General features: G+C 33.0%; 6 protein-coding genes across 7 annotated transcripts; 2 read left to right on the top strand and 4 right to left on the bottom strand.

Moving 5' to 3' along the window:
• Nucleotides 1-665: 665 nt before the first annotated feature.
• Nucleotides 666-1,386, bottom strand: LOC104737914 (zinc-finger homeodomain protein 12-like). The gene has a single exon (XM_087472523.1). It carries the CDS (start codon nucleotides 1,299-1,301, stop codon nucleotides 741-743), a length of 561 nt encoding a protein of 186 aa, XP_087328649.1. The 5' UTR covers nucleotides 1,302-1,386; the 3' UTR covers nucleotides 666-740.
• A 411-nt stretch (nucleotides 1,387-1,797) lies between these two features.
• Nucleotides 1,798-4,647, bottom strand: LOC104737905 (protein indeterminate-domain 13). The gene is made up of 3 exons (XM_019237596.2): nucleotides 4,181-4,647; nucleotides 3,575-3,974; nucleotides 1,798-2,817 (listed from the first exon to the last, which is right to left on the bottom strand). The coding sequence occupies exons 1-3, from the start codon at nucleotides 4,338-4,340 to the stop codon at nucleotides 2,109-2,111; spliced, it is 1,269 nt and encodes a 422-aa protein (XP_019093141.2). The 5' UTR covers nucleotides 4,341-4,647; the 3' UTR covers nucleotides 1,798-2,108.
• A 3,427-nt stretch (nucleotides 4,648-8,074) lies between these two features.
• LOC104737895 (uncharacterized) lies at nucleotides 8,075-8,606 on the top strand. The gene has a single exon (XM_010458149.3). It carries the CDS (start codon nucleotides 8,127-8,129, stop codon nucleotides 8,460-8,462), a length of 336 nt encoding a protein of 111 aa, XP_010456451.2. The 5' UTR covers nucleotides 8,075-8,126; the 3' UTR covers nucleotides 8,463-8,606.
• Nucleotides 8,607-8,990: 384 nt separating this feature from the next.
• Nucleotides 8,991-10,841, bottom strand: LOC104756702 (UPF0481 protein At3g47200-like). The gene is made up of 5 exons (XM_087470779.1): nucleotides 10,784-10,841; nucleotides 10,405-10,610; nucleotides 9,677-10,203; nucleotides 9,370-9,615; nucleotides 8,991-9,274 (listed from the first exon to the last, which is right to left on the bottom strand). Exons 2-5 carry the CDS (start codon nucleotides 10,584-10,586, stop codon nucleotides 8,991-8,993), a joined length of 1,239 nt encoding a protein of 412 aa, XP_087326905.1. The 5' UTR covers nucleotides 10,587-10,610; nucleotides 10,784-10,841.
• Nucleotides 10,842-17,148: 6,307 nt separating this feature from the next.
• On the top strand, nucleotides 17,149-21,567 carry LOC104737879 (auxin response factor 4). Of its 2 annotated transcripts, none has more exons than XM_010458141.3 (12): nucleotides 17,149-18,074; nucleotides 18,216-18,272; nucleotides 18,583-18,768; nucleotides 18,870-18,954; nucleotides 19,034-19,124; nucleotides 19,212-19,373; nucleotides 19,454-19,573; nucleotides 19,661-19,736; nucleotides 19,841-20,006; nucleotides 20,099-20,811; nucleotides 20,889-21,079; nucleotides 21,165-21,567. In XM_010458141.3, exons 1-12 carry the CDS (start codon nucleotides 17,718-17,720, stop codon nucleotides 21,331-21,333), a joined length of 2,373 nt encoding a protein of 790 aa, XP_010456443.2. In that variant the 5' UTR covers nucleotides 17,149-17,717; the 3' UTR covers nucleotides 21,334-21,567. The 2 variants fall into 2 exon arrangements, with proteins under 2 accessions (XP_010456443.2, XP_010456437.2); XM_010458135.3 differs by having other exon boundaries at nucleotides 17,208-18,074; nucleotides 20,096-20,811.
• Nucleotides 21,568-22,270: 703 nt separating this feature from the next.
• On the bottom strand, nucleotides 22,271-23,922 carry LOC104756694 (agamous-like MADS-box protein AGL62). Its single transcript, XM_010479321.2, has 2 exons — nucleotides 23,591-23,922; nucleotides 22,271-23,042 (listed from the first exon to the last, which is right to left on the bottom strand). Exons 1-2 carry the CDS (start codon nucleotides 23,912-23,914, stop codon nucleotides 22,482-22,484), a joined length of 885 nt encoding a protein of 294 aa, XP_010477623.1. The 5' UTR covers nucleotides 23,915-23,922; the 3' UTR covers nucleotides 22,271-22,481.
• Between the last annotated feature and the right edge of the window lie 878 nt (nucleotides 23,923-24,800).

The raw sequence follows: 24,800 nt of genomic DNA, 5'->3' as shown, positions 1-24,800 counted from the left end.
AAAATACATATTATATTGAAACATCTGCATAAATCCTTAACTAGGACAACTATGTGAGGGCTGTTACCGAAGCTTAATCCTTAAACGGAAAAAAGCAAAATAAGAGATGCTGATGAAATGAAAAGTGTCGTCCACATGAACAAATAATATTCCTAACAACGTATATCTTATTAGTTAAAAGACTACTTGGCCTTAAAAAAAACTCATCAGGAGATTCGTTTATAGTAAAAAATGAGAATATAATGGATCACATCTTGAATTTTACTATTACAAAAGGAGTGTGGCTCAATGTCACTAGTTTGGATTTGGGACTAAATTTGCATGTACTCTAGTCCGAAAAGATTTTAAATCAAGAATTTGGAATTTGTTTGACCGTACCAAAATAAAAAGAACTCGAAATTTCTTGGTAATTGAAGAAAAATCAAAACCATGTATGTTGGGAACGGTACGGTAGACCATATATTAATTGACCATTTACCTATAATTATAGCAAAGTAAATACTTTTAAACCAAAAACTGAAGTAAATGCTACGCATTCAAATATCTAGGTCATGAGTCATGGTCGATGATCGATTACAAGTTAAAACTCAAAAAAAAAAAAAAAAAAAGTCTTCAAGGATAAACTTGCATAAATATATATATCCAAAATCATTGACATTCCGGTCAGATCAGAGACTACCAAAATAACCTCTTTTTGAATTTTTACCCAAGACGAAAGACCCATCAACGTAAAGAGATATCTACAACAACTTCAAAGACATAGAGGAAGTAGTGTCTCTGTTCTTCACGTTGGGAAAGTACTTATTGTTGTGGATCCAAACCTTAAGAACTTGTCTCTCTATTCCAACTTCGCTACAAAACTCTTTCACCCACTTCTCATCCGAGCCGTTGATCTTCCACCCCGCTCTCTCTGCAAAACCTCTCATCTTCTCCTTTTGATCTGCCGTTAATTTCGTCCTCTTACGCTTCTTCATCATCATCGCCGACCTATCTTCCTTTGCCACCGTGAATTTGTTCTTGTCTTCTTGATTCGAGGGTCCAGAGAAACCGGAGCTGAGAGAGAGAAGCAAGTGCGGAGTGGAGGCGAGTGGCTGCAGCGGTGGTGACCAGCAGTGACTGAAGACGTCAGAAGGACTACGACGGTGGAAGTTGCGGTGGCAGCCACATGCATCGCACCTAAGGGACGGAGTGTCTGTGAGGATGGTGGTTGATTTACGTATGAATTCACCGCAGCCGTCAAGAGCGTGACCGCCGAGACTAACCGCGTGGTTTTTAAGGCATTCATTGTACAAGACAGCCATGTCTCCAGCACCGGGTGGTGTCAATGTTGTTACTCACAATTGTGTTTCTTTGAAGTGCTGTTATCTGATGACATAAAAGGAGAGATTTTTTTGTTTTTGGTTCTCTTTTCTTTTTGTAGGCAACTAGGATTCCAAAATCGTGATATTTTAATTGCATACATTAATTATTGTTATTCGTTTCTTTAATATACAACCACAATTCATTATTCCAACAGTTGCCATCGGTTGATATGTTAATATAACCATAATCAATTGAAAACATAAATATTGTCAATTAATAAAATTTAGAATTATGGGTTGAAATTATTGCTGCGTTTTTTTTTTACAAAAAAACATAAAATATGCGTTTTCAATCACGATTAGTCATTATAGGTTTGATTATAAATGTATGTGTTTCTCTTATTCTTGTGATCTCGCATCTCCATATAGGTTGGTTTATCGAATGTTCGTTGTCTCCAATGATCAGAAGATTCAGAACAAATATACAAATAACGGATTTTTGATTAGTCAATACATATTATTATGTAAAAAAATTCCAAAGACTTCCATGCGAGTTTTCGATCGCTTCAGGCTTTTTTGTGTATTGTTCCTAAAGAAAGTCTGGAAAATTCAAATATCCTTAAACATGATTATAACTACCTTGTACATGAACAAAAAACAAGTATTTTCAGAATCTGTCGTCATGCGTACGGTTAATTTCCCGCCTACCATGGTTGCAGGCTTGCAGCCAACTTGGGAATATCATGGTTCACCGTACGTCATGGCATGCTTGATAGGAAGTGATGATGATGTAGACATTGTTGGTCGTCACGGCTTCTTAACACCAAGAAAGTCTCTGGTCCACTCTTTTTCCTTATTTTTTGTTTTTAAACCATCGGAGTTTGGCATCCTATTGTTGAAGATGGATGAAGTCATTATCCCCAACATGCTGCTAGTGTCGGAACTCGATGATGATCCCATTTGAGCCACCTTTTGAAGCAATGTTGTTGCCGACAATGAAGCCTGATTTCCTGCTTCTTGATTATAAGAGAACAATGATGCTATGTTTGCATCGGTTGAGTTTGAGCCACTAGAGATATTTCCCTTTTTGATCTCATCTTCTTGATTTGTGGATACTACTTTACGAATAATGTTTTTGTTGTTCATACACTCATTGAGTAACCACTGGTTTGAATATTCCTCTTCTCGTAACTTCCATAGATTATGAACCGAATCAGATGTACCGCGAGGTGTTGGTTGTGGGGACAACGGGAAAGCATTGGTTTGTTGCGGGATTGAGTCAGATTTGGTGAAGTTTTTCCTCAATAAGGTAGTGTTATTGTTGTTGATGTTAAGATTGGTGCCCGTACCTGTGAGTGATTGATCCAATTGTGATTGAACAAAAACTGGACTATTGGTATCAGCAATTATGGAGATGGTCGAATTGGCTGCTTTGGGTGATGGAACTGAGAAGAATTTAGCACTTTCTTCAGCTAAGACATCACAAAAGGTTCTATGTGAGATGAAACTGTCCTTCCTGATACAATCATACATCATGGGAATTATGTTAATATAATTGGCTATAATATGCAAGTCTTTATAAAATGTAGAATCTTTATAAAATGCAAGCTTGGAATTGGTGTATGCATGTAGTAAGGAAACAGAAGACTTTAGGTTATTGAGACATGACAACATCATGTTCCAATCATGCAGCCTTTTTCTCCTCGATATTGATGTCTGAATAAAACTACAAACTGGACCAAGACAATAACTAACGGTAGTGGTATCCAAACGACAAGCTACAAAACACCACGTACTAGACATAACGTAAACCCAATAACTTATAGATCTACAGTTCCAAATTACTTTACGTGTATATATGAAATGTGAAAACGAAAACAAAAAAAGCACGGTTTGACGACTCTCTATATAAAGATAGTACAAACAAAAGGAATCTTTTTATATTTAATTTTTGATAACAAATGCAATCTCATGCTTTATGCATACATGCACCTGTTTAAATGTCCAATTATAGGACCCGCCGGTTTTTTTTGTTTTCAAATTTTTTTTATTTGCATTTGTGTTTACCGTTTACGTTTATACTTGTAATTTTTATTAAAGAATTCAAATAACTGCAAATATGAAGCCTCTTTTGTTGTTATAATTTTAAAAGTGTTTGATGAAAATTTGGAACTTTATGTATATGTTTTCCGAAAATAATTATACAATAATTTAACGCGTTAAGGGAAAATGATAATACTCCAAAAACAAGACGTAGAAAGAGTAGTAATGACCTGGAGAAGACGGTACCACAATCACACCTAAACTCTCTGCTACCACAAATTTTGCTATGAGCTTTCCAATCGGATACCACAGCATACTTCTTGGAACACTTGTCGCATTTCCACTTCTTCTCTCCATGTTTCCGGCTAAAGTGCTTCTTGATTCCAGTGAGGTCTCCTAGGGCTCGAGCTGGATCATGATGGACGCAGCTCTTCTCGGGACAGATATATACTTTCTTCTTCACCTGACTCTTGTTTGTTCTCTGCTTCAGCTTCCATGGCAGGTTGTGGCCTCTTTTGTGAAGCTGAAGGTTCTGTTCTCTCTGAAACCCCTTGCTGCAGATTTCGCAGAAGAACCGATTTGTTGCCATGAGGGATTTTGGAGATAGAGCGATGACTTCTGCATCTGGATCTGTTTTTTTTTTGTTGTTTGTCATGTTGTTAGAAACAAAATAAAAACCAATAAAAATAAAATAGTAACCAAGAAGGAAACAAGAAGACACAAAAGATCTACTCTTGGAACAAGATCATATATATTGAATTTGATGAAAACACAATAAAAGATTTTAAAGAAAATGAAAAAACCACGGAGAACATTTAAATATTTGATAAACATGCCTGGATTGCCTGGGAGGTTTCTCTTTTTCTTGGCTGTGCTAGTGGAGGCAGGCTTAGAGTTAGGGTTAGGATTTGGAGTGATGTGTTCTTGGGCATGGACAAAGCTAGGGAGTGAGAGACGGTCATGATTATGTGGAATCATCATGTCTTGATGATTCATATGTAAGAAGACAAAAAGAAAAGAAAAAAAACTCTTAAGTTGTGTTACACTTCTCTACTTAAACAAGCAAGAAGACAGACAAAGAGAGAAAGGAGAGAAGAAAACATGTAAAAATGAAAGTGATATCTATATAATTATGAGAGTAAAGCTTTGTGGCTCATATGAAGTAAATCAAGATATTTTCTTATGGGTTGAAAAGTGGGATGATTATATTTAGTTTTTGGTCGTGGGTAAGAAAATACTAATTTTTGATTTTTGGATTTTTATGTTTTAAGAGAGATTGTGATGGCAAGTTATGATCACTTGTGAAGAGTCTTGTAGAATCTTTCTCTCTATTTACATACAACTGTTCTATTACAGGTCGGTCAGTATACATGGACTCAAACTGGACCATTCTTATTTCTAGTTTAACACAATTTGTTTATTTGATATTTTTTTTAGTTTTAAATTTAAGATTTAATGTTAATTAATTAACTTTATTAATTTTTAGTATATTATTTTCATATCATTATAATAAAATTAAAATAGGATTACCGTGTCTCTATATATACTTTGTAAGAAATAAAACACTTTAAAAATAATATATGATTATCCTTAATCTACATATATGATATGAAAACTTGTGAAGTCGACATTATTAAAACGTCTTTCATTTGTAATGCATCGATTGGAAATTTTGAATATATACATCTAGTATGATGATTGTGTATGCATGAGATGTGAACAACTTTAAACTTTTGGACTTTTCTTACTGTTTGAATGTTGACTAAACAATAAGAGTAAGACCATACCATTTCATTTTCAGAAAACGGGATTTCATTGAGCATAGACGATTACACATGATGTGTAAACACTTTGTTATAAGAAGGTCTACCTCAACCGTTGCTTTTGTTCCTTTTCGCCAGAATGTTTGTCTCTACAAATAATTCATACTAGAACCAGAAAAAAAAATCCAATTAAGTCTTGTTTCTTTGGGTAGGATCAAACTTAGAACCATTTGAATTTATACCTATCTAGTATATGGGATATCTCAAAGTTCTTAACCCATATAAGATGAAGATCAAATAATTATTTGCATATATATTAAAATTAAATTAAATCAGAACGAGCAAACGTACGTTAGGAGCCTAAAGTGAAGATATATACCGACAAGAATTATAAGATATATATGACTTAGCAAGATGGATGTCACGGATCATATTCCCCTCTAGTAATATCTATTTGATCATGATGAATACGTAACTTTAAATTTGATAATGGAAATCAAAGTTTTGGCAAATCATTTACGAGTGAGACAAGTGACATCACATCATCATATACTAACAGAGCACACCACTTCTGTCTAACTAAAGTAGTTATAACTCATTTTTTCCAAATCAAAGTTACTTATTTTCGTGTTTTACAATCATTACCTCTCTCTCTCTCTCTCTCTCTATCTCTCCATATTTCTAATCTCAGTCTTCATTCTAAGAATGTTGATTTCCTAATTTAAATAGAAGAGGATTTCTTACCCTATCTATGGGTGAAGTAGTATAGTTTGTAACAAAACTATGTAGTTCGTGGGTTTGATTGGTATGACAAATGAATAGTTAATTAGAGTATTAACAAGCATGATAATTTTGAGATGAAAAGTGAGGAAAGAAAGACAAATAAACAAGCAGGATAATTATGAGATGACATCAACATGTATAAAGGATATAAAAGAAAGAAAGGCCTGTAAACGAAAATAGAACATGAAGAAAAGAAGATTGTCTTTACAGCCAACACTCAAATTTGATGGGGCAAGCAAATCATCATTACATCATTACGCCATAAGTACATTATTGACCTCTAATAAATCAAATAATACATACACTTACATAAAGTTAGACACATGCGTGTGAAAGATCCTCCTATTTTGCGTTACATAATAGACTTATAATCACCAAAGTATCCACAATGTGTTTTCTTTAACATTGAAAAGAAAAAATTAGGGGCTTACTTGGACAGTTGGACTTATAAGCATTTTGGAAGAGTTCACTTTGATTTATTTTTTTATTTTTTTGTGCACCCTGAGTTCACTTTGATCTTATTTCATCATTTTACTATGCAAATTGCAAACATTAAAGTAGATGTGGCAAGAGTAGCCCAACTGTTTTTACAATAGCCCATTCTAGATATGAATTTACTGAATAAAAAAATAAACTTAAATGTGAAACCCATAGTAGAAAGAAACTAGCGTGAACCAAACTAGAAATTAGTTGAAGAAGTCCAATCTAAGCTTCAATAGAGTTTATTCATTCTTTTTTTTTCCTTTTTTTCTCAAATATAAAACGGTAGTTTTGAGTATGACTTAATTCAACCCTAATCATACGGATGTTATCGTGGATTCCATCATCCCATTCATTTCTAGAATGATTTGGCCCTTTGGACTCTAGCATCTCAAAAGGAGGTAGAAGAGAGATGTTTGCCCCAATAGCTGAGACACAACAACTCGGCGACAAACAACCCTTAAATCCAACTATCTTGTAACCTTTTACCCCAATATTGAGTTTCTGATCACTCATGTTTCCAAATTCATCGGAATAGCGTCCAGTTGAAGTCTTGAATCTAAGAGAAGTCAAAGAATCCTCCCTAACAAAATTTTCCTTAATAGATATGATATCTTCATCATCATAGGAAAAAAAAAAGAAAAAAAAATAGTTAAAACAAAAGGAACACACTAAGTAAAGTTTGTGAAATATCTATATGAATAATAAAATTACTGCTTTTGGTCTGTCGGATCGAATGTCGTGAGAGTGAAATATTGACTGTCCTCCTCTCAAATACTCAAACTGGATGTAACTTATCATGCCCCGATTTACTCCGATGGTAACCGCTTTTATCTTGTCGAAAGCACCATCATTCCATATGGGAATTATATACCCAAATACCTTCATTTCCTCTTATGGGACCATCAAGTTTTGTTTTCCTTATTAGAAAAGGAGTTAACTGAATATAAGCTCCAATGGCATTGGGTACCGTAGTACACCTACCATGGAAGCCAATAATCATGTCTCTGTTGATTCTAAAATTTGAAGCTCCATACACTGGACCACGACGTGAAAAATTTTCCGTTCTTCCATACGATGTTATGAAACGAAGGTCGAACAAACGATGAGTATGCCGTCCAGTGATAGTATTTAGGGCATAACATCCAACAAGAGAAACGAGATACTCATCTAGGTAATCAAGAACTAAGGCCGACTGAAGAAAAAAAAATGAAGAAAATGATTAAAACACATATATAGCAACCCATTAGATAAGTTATGAAAAATTTAGAAAAAATGAACACATTTACAACCTCATTGAAGATTAAATGGTAAAACACCACATTTACAACCTCTGTAGTTACATAATAGACTTATAATCTTCAATGAAGTTTTTTCCTTTTCCTTTTCATCGTTAAACACTAATCAACTTTAGAAACAATCACGATCCAAGATATTTAGTACTCTATCTATCATTGCATTTGCATTGTCATTAGAGATAATTAAATTCATTAATGGTGCTAAACTGAGGATCAAATTAAAAAAAATTTACTAATCAAGTTCATAATAAGTCTTAAAACGCCCCAACAAAAAGTCGTTGGAGTTTTCTACTAGATACTAAAAACTACACGTGTCTCTCTCTCTATTACACCAAAGTAACCGCCCCTAGATTTGACATTATTTACCATATTACCCTTCGTTCACCACTCCTTTAACATCTCTCTCGCTTCTCTCTTCGTCTTTTTCCCTAATCTGACCGTACAAAATACAACAACCGATGGCGAGAGGATCTTCCCAGTCCCAACAATCAACCTCCACCGGAGGCTCAACCGCTCGACCCGGTCTAGCTGCTCCACGTGGATCCGCCGCCGCTACTGCAGGCATGCGTCGCCGCAGGCTAGGTGGCGGCGGATCGGCATCGTCAGGCGGCGGATCCGCGGGTGGATCAGGACCGAGCAACATGCTTAGGTTCTACACAGACGAAACTCCGGGCTTGAAGATCTCACCGACCGTTGTTCTGATCATGAGTCTCTGTTTCATCGGCTTCGTCACCGCTCTTCACGTCTTTGGAAAACTCTACCTCCACAAATCCGGATCATCCCAAGCTTCTTAGATCCCCCCCCCCCCGGATCTTGATCTTCTCCTTTTGCATGTTGAATCAGTGATCGCGCTGTTGTGTGTTTTTTTGTTTTTTTTTTTCGATGAGATCTATGTAAATCGCTCTAAACGTTGAATAAAAAACATGTTTTTGTTTTTACTTTTGGAACATATGCACCGATTGATATTAGTTAAAGTTGGTTAGTCAAAAGTCAAAACAAACAAAACATGTTATTTATTGTTATTTAAATCATATGATGAAGTCACAAATTATACAAAAACACACAAAACATGTCTCTACTACAAACTAAACTTGCATACTAATATATAGTTTACCATATATTACTGTAAGAAAATATCATGTTCTTAGATTTGTTGTTATAACTAGCTAAATTAACATAAGATTAACTTATTTTAAAAAAATAGAAATTAAAATCAGTCTCACATACAAAACCAAAAACATTTTTTTGTTTGTGTGGAGACTTTATATTAAAAGTAAATAACCATAAATACTACAAATGTAATTAAACAGTCGATCATGTAACTATGGTTGGGTCATGATAGCTTGATAGAGAGAAGCTCCCGTGGCAACCATAGTCAGAAACAAGAGAATTACGGCGGCTGTGGTAGCTGTCCCCGTCAAACAGTCACTGTAGTAGACGTTCCCGAGTTTGGCCAAAAACCTTTTTCTACGAGATTTACAGTGAGCTCTCAGTTTCATGGCTATGCCGTGATAAACGGTGGATTCTGGCAGCCTCACTCCTACACCTAACTCGTTAATCATCTTCACGACTAAGCTTGACCTCCCAATACCATTTGCTATCAGCCCTTTTTGTTCAAGCAACACAAATATGTTCGTGATCATTCATCAAATTAAAACAACAAAATATAGATATCGTATTTGTTATGTTTGTATTGTGTACCTCTGGCATCTAGTACTTCCACGTCTTTATCGGAGGTAACAAGGAAATTCATGAGATATATATATTCAGAAGTCAAGGCATTTCCAAGCATATGACACTGCTCATATGCAATCACATTTCTTAAAATGATATCAGAGTTTTCATCCGCAGGGAAACTCGGCATACTTAAGCAACCTTCCTTAAATGCAACATCCAATGAATATTCATCCTTCCACACCTTGAATTCACTCCTACGTGAGATAGGTTCTCAGCGTTCTGCGTATGAGTTCTCCCTTTCGTCCCCTTCATATCCGGATTCTGGTCAAGCGATTCCTCGTAAACACACACCTGTGCATGTCTGTAAAATGCATGAACTTTGTATCTTCTTTGATTTTACCAACCTTGGAAAATAAATTTAAGATAAGTTGGTAGAGCGTTAGATTCCCACACAAGTCTCTTTTTATGGGATCGAACAACTCTTCCAAAATGAAATAAGGAAGTTGATTCTCCAGCAAGATGAGATCTTCGATCACCGTCGAAGTGAAAAATGTTTTGTCCACAGTCAAATCACGACATGCAGTACCCATTGATGACGTAGAGGGTTTGGAAGTTTTGTGTTTTTTATCCCAATGTCTGAGACTGAGCTCCAAGATGAAGATTGAATCGCCTAGGATAAGGTCCACGAAGTCAGGAGATGAAATCCATGACGTCGGTACTGCATAGCTTCCTCGAATCTTCTCTATATTAGCTTGTATGGTTCTCTTCATCTCATCAACACTAATTTGCCCAATTCTTTTGATGAAAGATTCTTTGTACCTTTTCTTTTGGCCCTCCATCATCAGATACTCTAGATAGCTAAACAAACCATCGACGTCCACATTAATTTCTGTATTATATTTATATGTATAAGTATTAACTCATTAATCATATTAGTCCTTTCAGTATGTGTAATTATATATCAAAGAACATAACATAAGTTCTATATTATTCAAATTTTGTAAACACAAAGAAAGTGCAATGGTAAGATAAATCTTTCTGTATGGTTTAATTATGCACCTTGAGTTGCTATTTTTAAGGTCTTCCATAAGCATATTTGCTTCAATGTCGTCATTGTAAGCTCTGGGTTTGACAGAGTGATGAAGTGGGCCGATGATAACCATCCGGGGTGTATAAGCTTCAGGTTTCACTTCACGCAGTGGGCTTGGTACTCTATAAATGCAATATTCTTGAGATCCCATCTTCGATGGAGACCTTTGTGTTTTCTGCATCAAATGTTTGGATATTTAGAAAAATAAAGAATCTCCTGATCGATTATATAAAACATAAAACTTTGAAATTCTATATGCAAATTAGTTATAACTATCATCTTTGTTATCTTCTTATACAGATAAACAAGTATCAAATAATGAGAGAGAAGGGAAGAAGGGGAGCTTACTGTAATGAATGAGGTACCGAAAGAAGAATGAAGTCTAAATTCTAATGTCTCGGGAACAAAGTACAATTTTGTATTCAATTCCTAGTAATTTTATAGACATTACGTGCTCACCTCGTTGACATTTTTTTAATGCCACTATGATTATTTCAAGATGCGGGAAGTTCCTATTGATAATAATCATTCCACAAACATTCTAACATAATTAATACATAGAAAGCGAGTAGTTTTTTCTTTTCTTTTTTGTTGAAATAAAAAGCAAGTAGCCTACTAGCTAGCCTTCATTGTTAAACTACAACTATCTAGTATTTTGAAGAAAGAAAGATGGTCAGTTATACCAACTATACCATAACACATGACCACACATGCCAACTTTAGAAATGTATATTCAACTACATGAAGTATATGTATTGCATGGTCACATATACCAACTACATGATGACATATGTTCAACATCACAACAATTTTATTCTGGTACACCGTTCATCGAAATTCGGTGTTGACTAATATTAACCAACGTTGACCAACAAAAAAATTCAAAAAAAAAGATTTAGAAATAAAAATAACAAAATTCTTTAGGAATCATCTAATAAGAAACCAAAATAAGAAATTTAATTGAATTATTTAGGAATCGTCTATGATATTTTATAATTAAAAATATATTTGTATCTAATATAAAGATATATTGTTATGTTTCACTCATTCAGTTTTATAATAGTTACTTTTTTTTCAATTTCAAAACTTAATTAAAATTGAAATAAAAATAATTCATAAGATATTAAAACTTAAACTCAAACCAAAAAATCTTGTTGTAGTGAATCAAATAAAAAACCTATTATGTTAACATCATTAATTAATAAACATCAACTTCTTACATAATTTATTTATATACATATATAATGTTATTTAATATTCTCAACAACAAAAATATTTTCTACAATAAAAAATACTTAGAACCAAACCAATACATGTCAAAATCATTAGAATTATTCCAAAAAAGTTATATACTCATGGTAAAATAAAAGTTTTATTATCTGAAAATATTATTAATGATTTTTTATTTCACTTTTATTAAGTTTTGCAATAAAAAAAACTAACTATTATAAGGCTGGATGAATATACAAAATATAATTTTATAATGAATATAATTAACATATACAAAATATAATTAACATATACAAAATATAATTTTATAATGAATATAAACATTTTGTTAATTTTTGAACACATTAGATAATTCAATAAAAGAATTTTCTTATTTTTGTTTCTAAAATTAAAAATAAAAAATTTGAATATTTTTGTTGGTCAATATTGGTCAACGCCGGTCAATATTGGTCAACACCGAATTCTGACGACGGTGTACCGGAGTAAAATGATCGTGATGTTGAGCACATGTCATCATATAGTTGATATATGTGGCCATGCAATACATATATTTCATGTAGTTGAGTATACGTTTTTAAAGTTCGCATGTGTGGTCATGTATTATGGTATAGTTGATGTAGCTGACTATCTTTTTCTCTATTTTGAATTCCCTTTGAATTATCTATTTATTTCTACATCATGGTTACACACTTTCACAGAATGTCCAGTTTATTATACACACTTTCGTATTCTACGATGGGCGTGACTGATAACGCTCTCCGGTACAAAAACAAAATCCTATTTACGATCCATTTCGCCGATTTTGTTTATCTTAGATTTTTACAAAATCCTTTTTGAAAAGTTGATAAATCACTACATGTTTTTTTTTGGTGAGTCTCTTTATTAAAATAGTCCATTTAGTAGGGAAATTAAACCATTTAATCAATTTGAAGAATTAATGTCATTAAAAAGAGAAACTAAAAATTGTTTTCAATGTTTAAATAATAAATAATTGATGAGGAGATGATGACATGTCATCTATGGGTAGAATACCTTCATCTTTTATATACAGGATTATTAACTTGTTGTTGAATGGACCAAACTATCGTCTGGGTATACTATTCTCTATATATGAACCGTGTTGAATGGACCAAAGAAGCATTTATGAGATCGAACTGAATTGGTCCAAGCCATCACATATGGTCAGTAATTGTTTAAATGTCTGTGAAAAAAACCAAAGAAAAGAAACACAGCAGGCCCCGTGAGAGATATCGGAATCACTCCTAAGCCCCAACATTATGATAGTTAATTCACACAACTCCATGTATGTAATTATGTTTGATTAAGCACACTTTTGTTAACGATTAATTGAAAGAAGAATTACATATCTTTGTGTATATGTATATCTTCTTGCCAATACTACATGTATATGATGGGGTCAAACTAGAAGAGGGCAATCTAAAAACAAGCGTATATCAAAAGTGTTAAAAGGCAACGACATGTTGGAATTAAAGAGACAAGAGGATCAAAAACACCAAATACCATGATTCGATATCAACAAGATAATTTGTACCATAGGAAACAATAGTCATTAACACTTGTAATATTACTACGGCGATGACATCAACTCTCTTCAACTCCAATTCAAACTAGGAATATGGTTTCTGATCTATATATACAGCCTAACTTGGCAAAACAAGTTCATCGACACGAGGAAAGATATCTAACGACCATGATGCAATATAATTAGTTATTCTTATGAAATGGTTTGCGATGAGGAATTTGAGGATAGAATTTGTGTTTGCCATGTATGACTTAAAGATTTTTAGGCTTTTTGGTCTGTTTTTCACCTTTAACGAAAAGAAGAAAAATATGGAGAGAACACTTAAAATAGGACCCAACTTTAATGTAGGCTCCAATTTGACAAATAGCTTTCTCCTTATGGGATACCATTTGTCTCTACAATTCTCTTTTCTGATGGGTCCGCTTTTCTTATCAGTTATCACAAGTTGATATATGAGAATTATACACAAACTGATTTAGTTTTATCGATTTAACTCTAAACTTATGCATTATGAGACGAGATCAGTCAAAATATCCAATTCCAACGCGGATTATATGTCCACTACTATATGCGAACTATTTGTCCAAAACTTAAAATACGAACTAATGTGTTCTGTTTCTATATAGTATTCATACACAAAGATAAGAAGCAAACTAGCTAACCCTAAACAAACCAATTTTAAAAAGTATAGAAAAAATATTTTCTCTTAAATAGAATTTACGGTTTTGATGTTTTCCACCTAAAGTAACCAATTGGTTAATTTCTCTAGACCAACCGATTTTAATGTAGTAGAAAAATTATTGGTAGATCGATTTTAATTTATTTTTGTTATTATCGTTTAAAGATAGATTATGCAGTTTAAAGAAGAAAAAAAAATACATTAGATATGAATTTCTTACATCTTAATTTATAAAACAATTTTTTAGAAAATAAATTTTCAATTTACAAAACTCTTTGTAAAAAAATAATATCTCGATTTTAAAAATCAATTAACTCTAGTAAAATCTACATTTTACATACGGGAAACTTAAAGATATATCTGTGTGACAGTGTGGTTTATTGCAATTGACTACAAGTAGAAACATGTAACAAGGTAAAGTAATATACAACTAGTATTTACTATTTAGGATTTATTACAAAAATATATATAGATACTGAGAGAGAGAGAAGTGTCTTTAATCGAATGATACAGACACTTGTGACTTTAATAAAGTCATTGGCGTTGCTTTGTCGTATTCTCGCGACAATTTTTTTGACGCGACGTCTCCTAATTATCCACCTCTGTCTTTTTCCTTTTTTATATTTTTTTCTCTGCCAAAAAAGTTTTTTTCCTACTAATTTCAATAAAACAATATCTATTTGTGGCACCAAAATAAGCTCTATCTAATAATCTTTATTATAAAAATATCCCATTATTTGTTATGATATTTTATTATATAGTAGTTTATTATATATTCCTTTTTACGAATACTCCAAAAAAAAAATTATACATGGCGCAATGACGTAAACTAAAAGAAATATATTTATATTATTTGTACAAAACAGATAAGTATATATATATGCCAACAAATTTGTAGTACTAAAGCATTTTGAAATTTTAGATGGAAAAATATATTTGTCTTCCTTCTAAATTTTAAAAACAATCAACTTGGTCAAAAGAATTATAATCAACATGCAACGAATTTTATCTGTTTAACCTTTTTGATACTTTCATTATAATATTCAAAGATGATATTTCTACAATTCACATATATGCCTCATGAAACTAAAATTTCAATAGACATATTTATTTTGAAAGTTTCTAGAATTGTCGTAAACTCGTAATTATAATAATTGCTTTGATGCTAAAAAGAATGAAATCAGAACTAAGCAGTGAGCGTGATGGCTTATAACATAAAATGGAGCGATGAATTTGGTTAGGTTTTCGATAACCTCAAGCTTACTTCGAGTGGAGAGTCATAGGCAGCATCCAAGTGGTTCATTCATTTCTTCAAATGGATGCTTGTTTTGAGCAGGAAGTCACAAACAAATTTGTGTTTGTTGTATTGTGATAAATTTGTGTGTATGTATTAATTTTTGGTCCAAAACTAACGCACATGATATATAAATTCAGTCATGGGAGAATCCTCACAAAATATTCAAATTATGGTTCTAAAAATTGCCAAAAAAAAATATTGATATTCTTAGTAAATATCATTTTAGTTAGGAAAGAAACATGGAAAAGATACGATCCATCCTTTATTTTGTACTAATTAAAAGATAGTCTTTGACTAAAAGTTATGATCAGCAGACAAAAGAATATGGTAATCTTATCATAAAGATTAAGAGATTACACGTTTCGAGTTGTAGTGCAATATCAGAATAAACAAGATATATTTCTAATCAGAATTGAATAATAATTAAGTACTAAATTATAAAAAGAGAATATTGAAGCTAGTTTTAGAAGGAGTTGCATGAAAAACTGAAAAAAAAAGGAATAAGAAAAGAAAAAGTGTGGGGGTCCAAAAGAGGCAGCAAATATCAAGGGGGGTCTTTGTTAGTTGTTGGGACTCAGTCACTAACTCAGAAGAGACTCATTCTTTCTTCCTCTCCCATCCCATCATCCTTTTTGTTTTTTTTTTTCCTCTTCTTCTACTTTTTTCATCTCCAATGAAACACTGATCAAGGGTATATTTATGATTCATAATAAATGTTAAAAAAAAAATGGTTTTCTTTTCTTTTGGGTGTGTTGTTGAATTTATGAGTGAAAGAAGTAAGTTGCAACAATGTGAAAAGAATAGTCAAAAATTTTCTTATGTTGTGACTAAAATAGTTCTGCCATATAGTAAAATCATGCTATAATATTCAGTAACGAAACATGAAATCGAACACGATAACTTCTACGAAGAAAAAAACAAACTAATGTATGATAATTTGATCATGTTATATGAATTAGTGGCAAAACTATACGAGCAAATAAACATCTTAATATTTCATATTATGAAGCAAATCAGCAATCATTTGCCACCACCTAACCCATTTGAAGATATTTTACTAAACCCCATTTGAAGATATTTAGTATCATCTTACCCAAGAAATAGTAGTATAGTAGTAGATTTTACTGTGTCATCAGTCGGTGTGGTTATTGAATATAAATTTTATATCAAAGTCTAGCATGCTGAAAGTTTTTTTGTTTTGCTTATTTAAGTAGGTACCATAGGGCGTATGAGTAACAAAAATGCTGATTTTCATATAATTTGTCTCAAGAAAAAGAGAGAGAGAAAAGTGCTTTGTTACAAAATCGAAAGGAGCCTACTCTTCTGTCTTTAGCCGATTGGTTGGCTCTTAACAACGCAATGAAAAAAGCTGATTAATTTTATTTTTTCGAATAAAAAGACTGAAAATAATAATACAAACAATACATAACAACATAAAAAAAGAAAGATTCCAAAGAGATACTGTTTCCTTTGTAAGAGTATGCAAAAGAAAAAAAGTTAGTAATCAATTTGCGGTTTTTATTCCTCACAAGTTAAAGATCAATCATAACGGTTTGTGAACTAAAGAAAAGTTAAACATTATTTCTCGTAATATTCATAGTCCAGTCCATGTCCATCGATGCATATTCATTTTGAGTGAATTTGTTCGAAAAAATGATGATAACCATTATAAACATGCACTAAAAACTCAACTAAAATATCGGAATATATAAAAAAAATTAGATAAATGAACTGAATTAGCCGTGTTAAGTGTTAACTCGTTAAGTTGATCTCAAAACTTCGTATTAGCATTTGATAAAACTTTAACATTACTTCTTTTAACAAAAAAAAAGATTGAAAAAAATGAAAATAGAAAACAATGCTAAAAAAATGTAACTTTTTTCGTGTAAACGTGTGTGTATTTTTTGGCACAAGTAACAGTACTGTATAGTTTTGTTATTTATTAATTTTATGTGAATAACATTAGAAGTCTTTATTTACAAACAAAAAACAAAAAAAAAAGAAAAAAAAAAAAAGAAAGAAAGAGAGTGTAGGTGTGGGTTCTGTTCTGTCTTGGCTTTGTCTCCCCCGCTTATCTCTCTCTCTCCACTAAATTGTTTTGTTTGCTTTTTTGATAAATTTTTATTCTTTAATAAGTTTATAATTTGTTTTTTTTCCCATCTGCAAATTTTTTATCTAATGTCTGTTCCTTCTGCTCCCTCTTCTCAGTACCTGCAAATGGAGGAAGAAGAATCATACTTTGAAACCCTTGTTCTCATTTGATTCCTCCTTCCTCTCTCCCTCTCTCTTCTCTCTCTCTCTCTCTGATTCCACACTTATTACTCCTCATCTCTCCCGTCACTAGCAAACATCAATTTTGCTTCTTTGTGTGTGTGAAATTGGACTTGAAAAGGAGAGGAATTGGTGTCACTTCAAGCAACAATTTTTTAAAAACTTTTCCTTTGATGGGTTTTACTTGTTTTGTTGTAATCTGATTCAAAAATAGAAACTTTTTTTTGTTTTTCCTTTTTTGTCTCCTTTGCTCTTCTTTTCAATGGAATTTGACTTGAATACTGAGATTGCGGAGGTGGAGGAAGAGGAGAATGATGATGTAGTAGGAGCAAGGGTTATTGACAAGGGTACGCTTGGAATCTCACCATCATCTTCTTCTTCATGCTCTTCCGGATCATCATCATCTTCTACTGGCTCTGCATCTTCTATATACTCTGAGCTGTGGCATGCTTGTGCTGGTCCTCTCACTTGTCTTCCCAAGAAAGGCAATGTAGTTGTGTATTTCCCACAAGGTCATTTGGAGCAAGATGCTTTGGTTTCTTATTCTTCTCCTCTTGATATCCCCAAATTTGACCTCAATCCCCAAATCTTCTGCAGGGTTGTTAATGTCCAGTTGCTTGTAAGTCTGTCTGTATCATTAACCATACTAAAAAAAAACATTCCTTTTTGTGTTCTCTTTTGCTATTCTTGAACAAGGTTTGTGTTTTTTTCTAATTGTGGTAATTGTTTGCAAATTTGGTTCCTATTTTTGGGGGAAAAGGCTAATAAGGAAACCGATGAGGTCTACACTCAAGTCACTCTGCTTCCACTGCAAGAGGTACTCTTTATACTCAACTGTTGGTTCTTTTACAATTCAATTCATGTTTTGAAGGAGCAAATTCATAGTTTGTGTACAAAACATTCTATCTTATTCCAAGTAGTGTAACCTGATATAGCACTAGTGTAGATTTTGCATTATTGGTGAAATTTGAGATGCTACGGTTGAAGAGATTGTGTTTGTGCTCTTAGTGACTCAAGCTCATTATTTGTTTAAGATGATCATAGAGAATTGAAGCATAACCTTCTTAACTTTGTATTTATAATCTCAGTGACGTTAATGTGTTGAAGAAACTTCTTGGTTTTTATAGTTTTCCATGCTAAACGCGGAGGGGAAAGAGGTCAGGGAGTTAGGAGGGGAAGAAGAGCGGAACGGAAGCTCATCCGTCAAAAGAACGCCTCATATGTTCTGTAAAACCTTAACAGCTTCTGACACAAGCACCCATGGAGGCTTCTCTGTACCTAGAAGAGCTGCTGAAGATTGTTTTTCTCCTCTTGTATGGTTCTCTATATCTCATTTCCTTCATATTCTCAAGAAGAGAGAGGTTTGACCTTCTTGTTATAAGCCTTATTTGCGATTTTTTTTCACGGTGGTTAGGACTACAAACAGCAAAGGCCATCTCAAGAACTCATTGCAAAGGACCTCCATGGAGTGGAGTGGAAGTTTCGCCATATCTATAGAGGTAGCTCGGGTTGAGTTTGCTATTATTCATTTTTTTTTTGTTCAATGATATCTAAATGTTCAGTTCTGTTTCTTTATAGGTCAGCCAAGGAGGCATCTACTCACCACTGGTTGGAGTATATTCGTCAGTCAAAAGAATCTTGTCTCTGGTGATGCGGTTCTATTTCTGAGGTAAGCATAATTAGGGAACAGTTTACCAGATGCGATGTAGAATAAGGTATAGACTCATATATTCGATACTGATGTATGTGTTTATAGAGACGAAGATGGAGAGCTAAGATTAGGAATCAGAAGAGCAGCACGGCCAAGAAATGGACTTCCTGATTCAATCATTGAGAAGAATTCATGTTCAAACATTCTGTCTCTTGTGGCTAATGCTGTATCTACAAAAAGCATGTTCCATGTGTTTTATAGTCCACGGTAAAAATAAAATGAAAAACTGCCATAAGTAATGATTCTTAACTGCCATAATGCTGATTCATGTGTTTATTCATATACAGTGCGACGCATGCAGAGTTTGTGATTCCTTATGAGAAGTATATCAGTAGCATCAGGAATCCCATTTGCATAGGCACAAGATTCAGAATGCGTTTTGAAATGGACGACTCTCCTGAGAGAAGGTATTGTTGCTTTCTTGCTTCTCTTTCCTTTGTGTTGTAACCAGCTAATTTTCTTGGAAGAGAATTTGAATTTGATTTTTCTTGCAGATGCGCTGGTGTAGTGACTGGAGTCTGTGACTTGGACCCGTATAGGTGGCCAAACTCAAAATGGAGGTGCTTTTTGGTGCGTCCTCTCTCATCTATTTGGAGTATCTGTCTGTCTATTAACTTGTAGAATCTTTTCATTTTCGAAGATCGATAATGAAATCTTTCACATTTGTTTGGTAGGTGAGGTGGGATGAGTCTTTTGTGAGCGATCACCAAGAAAGAGTTTCACCTTGGGAGATTGACCCCTCAGTTTCTCTCCCACACTTGAGCATTCAGTCATCTCCAAGGCCTAAAAGGCCTTGGGCAGGTCTTCTGGATACTACTCCATCCGTAAACCCCTTAACCGGTAAATTAAATACATTCTCTTTGGAGGTTATGCTTTTGCAAATACTTTCTTCAGTAGATTGATTGATTGATTACTGTTGTTGGTTGCAGCAGAAAGGGGTGGTTTTTTGGACTTTGAGGAGTCGGTTAGACCCTCTAAGGTCTTGCAAGGTCAAGAAAATATAGGTTCTGCATCACCCTCACAAGGGTTTGATGTTATGAACCGCCGGATCCTGGATTTTGCGATGCAGTCTCATGCAAATCCAGTTCTTTTGTCTAGTAGAGTGAAGGATCGATTTGGTGAGTTTGTAGATGCTACGTCTCTAGACCCTGCCTGTTCAGGCGTTATGGACCTGGATAGGTTTCCAAGGGTCTTGCAAGGTCAAGAAATTTGCTCGCTTAAATCATTCCCGCAGTTTGCTGGTTTCAGTCCAGCTGCTACTTCAGGGAAACCGAATCTTGGATACACTGATCCTTTTGCTTATCAAGCCAACAAGTCAAGTTTCTATCCGCTAGCTTTACATGGGATTAGGAGCACTCATGTTCCATATCAGAATGCATACACTGCGGGAAAACAATCCTCGGGTCACCCTTCTCGTGCAATAAATTTTGGTGAAGAGACTAGAAAGTCTGATGCAGTAAATGAAAGTGGTCTACCGAGTAATGTTACAGCTGATTTGCCATTCAAGATTGATATGATGGGGAAACAAAAAGGTGGGGACTTAAGTATGAATGTCTCATCAGGATGTAAACTTTTCGGATTCTCCTTACCTGTGGAGACACCTGCATCTAACCCACAAGGCTCGAGCAAAAGGATCTGCACAAAGGTAAAACTTTTGCTTGTTGAAGTTGCATTTCTAGATGTCTCTTCTAATGAATTCTTGATTTGAATTTTTATCAAAAGGTTCACAAGCAAGGAAGCCAAGTGGGGAGAGCTATTGATTTATCTCGACTAAACGGGTATGATGATCTCCTTACCGAGCTTGAACGGCTGTTCAACATGGAAGGGCTACTCAGGGATCCTGAAAAAGGATGGAGGATCTTGTATACGGATAGTGAGAACGATATGATGGTCGTTGGTGATGATCCATGGCAGTAAGTTCTTTAGACTTACCTTCTAAAGGTCAATCACAACTTCGTTGCTGCTTAACTTGAAATTGGCTTTTGGCTATATGGACAGTGATTTCTGCAATGTGGTGTGGAAGATACACTTATATACGAAAGACGAGGTGGAGAATGCGAATGACGATAACAAGAGTTGTTTAGAACAAGCTGCTCTCATGATGGAAGCGTCAAAGTCATCTTCTGTGAGCCAGCCTGATTCTTCTCCTACAATCACTAGGGTTTGATTGTAAACAACCCTGAAACAAGCTTATTTCCTTTTGCTCTCTTATGTGTGTTTTGCTGACAATAGACATAAAAGAACTTTGAATCTGTCTGTGTGTTTGTTTTGTGTTCTCTGGTCTATATGGACTTGGACCGTTTAACTCAAGAGATTTGTGAGCTTATGGTATTTGTAGATCATGCCGTTGTATGAGTTTGGATTGTTCTTGAATTTTCGATTAAGGTGGTACTTTGCTGAATTTTGAAAATTTCTTAACAATTTATGTGGATTTTCATGAATTATTCCTTTTTTTTTCGGGGGAAATTCATGAATTATTCTTTTGTTTTGCTAAATTTTCATGTATTTATTATTCTTGTAGTGATTTATTTGAATTGATGATATGTATAATGCATATTAGATATTTGATGATAACTTAGTATATTTTTAGTAGAAACAGAAATATTATAGCAAATGATATTTGATTAAATAAAATTATGTGACTTTATTTTATTTGATTTTTTTCTATTTTTAAAAAAATCTACTTAAACTCTCAATGTATTATATTTTCAAGAAAATTATAATTCATTTTTTTTATATTTTTCTATATTAGAATTCAATTATATTATTTTAGGAATATTTCATAATCTCTATATTTATTATTCTAAGGAATGAAATAAAAGATAAAAATATTGTAATCTGTCATTTTATTTGATACAATGTACCAAAATACGTGGGATGTATGTACCTTTTTAGTTGATAAAATAGTGCCATTAAAATTTTCATGATGCTTTTATTTGCAATTTTTTTAAAAGACGAAATTGCAAGTTTATTTCTAAACAGATATTACATGATTGATTATATAGTTACAATCATTCTTTTTTTAAGAATTCAGCAATTACACAAAATGCACAAGTGAGACAAATATCCAGGGCCAAATCTGGTGTTTCAGAAACAAAATCAGATATTCTAATGTTTATTCCATTACTCTTTAATTAAGAATTAAAAAAACAACATAATTCTGTAAAGAAACAACACAACAAAGAAACAAAAACAACAACAGAAGAATAAAAAAAAAAAAAAAAAAAAAAAACAACAACAACAACACAACATAACAACAAGACATAAAGATGACCTAAAGCACGTTTTTAATTGGATCACATAACAAAAGGATTATTAGTAACCAGACCTAGAGTGTGGAGGATGACCTTGAGGTCCTTGACCTTGACCATGATGATATTCATATTCAGAGATGCTTTCTCTCTTAAAACTCTGGTTTTGGTTTTGGTTGTGGTTTGGATTATACTCTTGTCTGTAGTTCATATTGTACTCCTGAACAAACCCTTCGTTGATGTTACCATGATTATTGTATCCAAACTGTAAAGCAAGATTAGGGTGAATCGGGTTCTGGTTGTAGTTGAAGGCATTTATGTCCACCATTCTTCTTTGACTAAACATGTCCATATCATGGCGGATATGACTCCCATCATCAAGCCCAAAAGGAGCATTGCTAGAGCTTCCCACATAAAAGTTTGGAACTGTTGCCTGAAAAAATTTGGAAGCTTCCTGTGTAACTATCTTCTTCAAACTCTCAAGATGACCTTTGAATTCACTGAGTTGATTAAACGCAAGTCCTTCAACGGGATCTTCCCACCAATGTCCATCGGCTTTTGTCTTCTCTCTTATTTTCCTCAGCTCTTCAGTCTTCTTCTTCTCAGATTCTAGTTGGCCCAACAGCTGCAAATATTAACTAGTGTTAGCCCCCTAAAAAGCTGTGCATTTTGAAATATCTTAGTAGACATAAACAATAGAGTATAATTAGAATTATTTTTGAAAAATAAGTTTTACAACTTTATTTTACCTGTATTAAAAAGCGCAATATATATTCGAAAAATAACTATATAGAAAATAATATTAAAAGCACAATATATATATATATATATGTATATATAAAATAAGACCACTAATTATGTCATTAGTTTTCATGCCATATGATTCTATAATATCTCACTAGAATTTTTAGTGACCTGTTATGAGCATATAGATCTATTAGAATTATGAAAAAATCAACTTTTTAGTGTTTAATATTTAATTATTTATGTGCAGAATTTTTTTTATATATTTATAATATTCAAATTTAAGAAACTATCGTTATCTCTCTCCTGCTTAGGCTACCAATCATTAATGTGTGGTTGACAAAAAATAAATTATCATGTAACTAAAATTTTATTATTAAAAATATAAAAAACAAAAAAAAAATCAATTGGACTTTTCAAAAAAAATACCTGAGTCAAATGGATATTCAGATCCTGAACAACAGAATTTCTGTGGACTTCACTGAGTTGCATGTTGTTGTGTTGGTGAGGAGCTGGTGGGTTATTGTTTAAAAATCGATCAATCACAGATTTAACACTCGGATGACCAAAAGAAAAGACCTTTCGACCGGGTGAGAACACAATTATGGCGATTTCTGCACCACAAAGTGTACAAAGCTCACTAGCCTTCTTGAAAAGTCCAGATCTTCTTTTCGAAAAAGTAACTTGAAGGTTACTTTCGTTTTTCATTTTGACCATCTCTATCTTTTGACGACCTTTACTTTTCTTCACCATTTTTAATGAAATTTGAGAAGATAAAATAAGGATTGATGTTTTCAGAATGAAAATAGTCAAGTATTTATAATGGAATATTACATACCAAAAATTAATATTAAAATTAATTTTATTTTATTTTATATTTGAATTTCAATTATACCATTTTTGTAACTTTTCATAATCTTCTTATTCAATCAATATAAGGTATGCAATTCATATATATTTGACTATTACATTGTCTTTCATTTGTACAATGTATCCAAATCTGCCAGAAAGATGCACCTTTAATTGGTAGTGATCTTTACATATCTAATAAAAATACTATTAGAAAAACATAGAGATATATGCAACACAAATGGCAGCATGAGAAAAAATTACTTAATTTTTTTTTTAACATATTGGTGACAGAAAATGAAAACAAATATTGGTATTCAATGATACACAAACTTTTTGTACTTATTTAAAACATTAAAATAGAAAATTAATATACTAACAAAAGTGTATTCTGTTACAATTTTATGTGATTATATTTGTTATTATTTTCTAAAATATAACATGTTTTCTCTCTCAACTAGCGGTTCATTTCTTATCGATAGTTAAAAATATATATGATGAGATGATTATATAATACTCTTGACAGTTTTTATAACAAATATATTCCGTTACATTATTAATGCAATCATATTCGTTGCTATTTTTTATAATAGACGTTTTTTTACGTTATTTGTGATTGATTTTGTTAGTGATACTTACAAATATTTATGATGAAATGGTTATGTGATTCTATTAGCAGTTGTTATAACTCGGCCACCCCCTTCGCAATAGAATTGAAATGAATATATATGATTGAGCCGTACATTAATATGAAAATTTCATTGTGTTTCGTATAAATCAATTCTCTTTA

This window comes from Camelina sativa, chromosome 2 (genome assembly GCF_030686135.1).
Source record: "Camelina sativa cultivar CO46 ecotype springtype chromosome 2, ASM3068613v1".
Taxonomy (NCBI): Eukaryota; Viridiplantae; Streptophyta; class Magnoliopsida; order Brassicales; family Brassicaceae; genus Camelina; species Camelina sativa.
Note: the sequence above shows the minus strand (reverse complement) of the source record. Positions and strands in the feature narration are given on the sequence as shown.

Coding starts and splice junctions, on each gene's coding strand:
- LOC104756702 (XM_087470779.1), bottom strand. CDS start 10,586: ATGGGATCTCAAGAATATTGCATTTATAGAGTACCAAGCCCACTGCGT. Junction 9,616..9,676: donor GTGTGTGTTTACGAGGAATC/GCTTGACCAGAA, acceptor CAGAACGCTGAG/AACCTATCTCACGTAGGAGT. Junction 9,275..9,369: donor GGAAGTACTAGATGCCAGAG/GTACACAATACA, acceptor TTGAACAAAAAG/GGCTGATAGCAAATGGTATT.
- LOC104737905 (XM_019237596.2), bottom strand. CDS start 4,340: ATGAATCATCAAGACATGATGATTCCACATAATCATGACCGTCTCTCA. Junction 3,975..4,180: donor AAACCTCCCAGGCAATCCAG/GCATGTTTATCA, acceptor AAAAAAAAACAG/ATCCAGATGCAGAAGTCATC. Junction 2,818..3,574: donor TGTGGTACCGTCTTCTCCAG/GTCATTACTACT, acceptor TGATTGTATCAG/GAAGGACAGTTTCATCTCAC.
- LOC104737914 (XM_087472523.1), bottom strand. CDS start 1,301: ATGGCTGTCTTGTACAATGAATGCCTTAAAAACCACGCGGTTAGTCTC.
- LOC104737895 (XM_010458149.3), top strand. CDS start 8,127: ATGGCGAGAGGATCTTCCCAGTCCCAACAATCAACCTCCACCGGAGGC.
- LOC104756694 (XM_010479321.2), bottom strand. CDS start 23,914: ATGGTGAAGAAAAGTAAAGGTCGTCAAAAGATAGAGATGGTCAAAATG. Junction 23,043..23,590: donor TGAATATCCATTTGACTCAG/GTATTTTTTTTG, acceptor TAATATTTGCAG/CTGTTGGGCCAACTAGAATC.
- LOC104737879 (XM_010458135.3), top strand. CDS start 17,718: ATGGAATTTGACTTGAATACTGAGATTGCGGAGGTGGAGGAAGAGGAG. Junction 19,374..19,453: donor CATGTGTTTTATAGTCCACG/GTAAAAATAAAA, acceptor ATTCATATACAG/TGCGACGCATGCAGAGTTTG. Junction 20,007..20,095: donor ATCCGTAAACCCCTTAACCG/GTAAATTAAATA, acceptor TGTTGGTTGCAG/CAGAAAGGGGTGGTTTTTTG.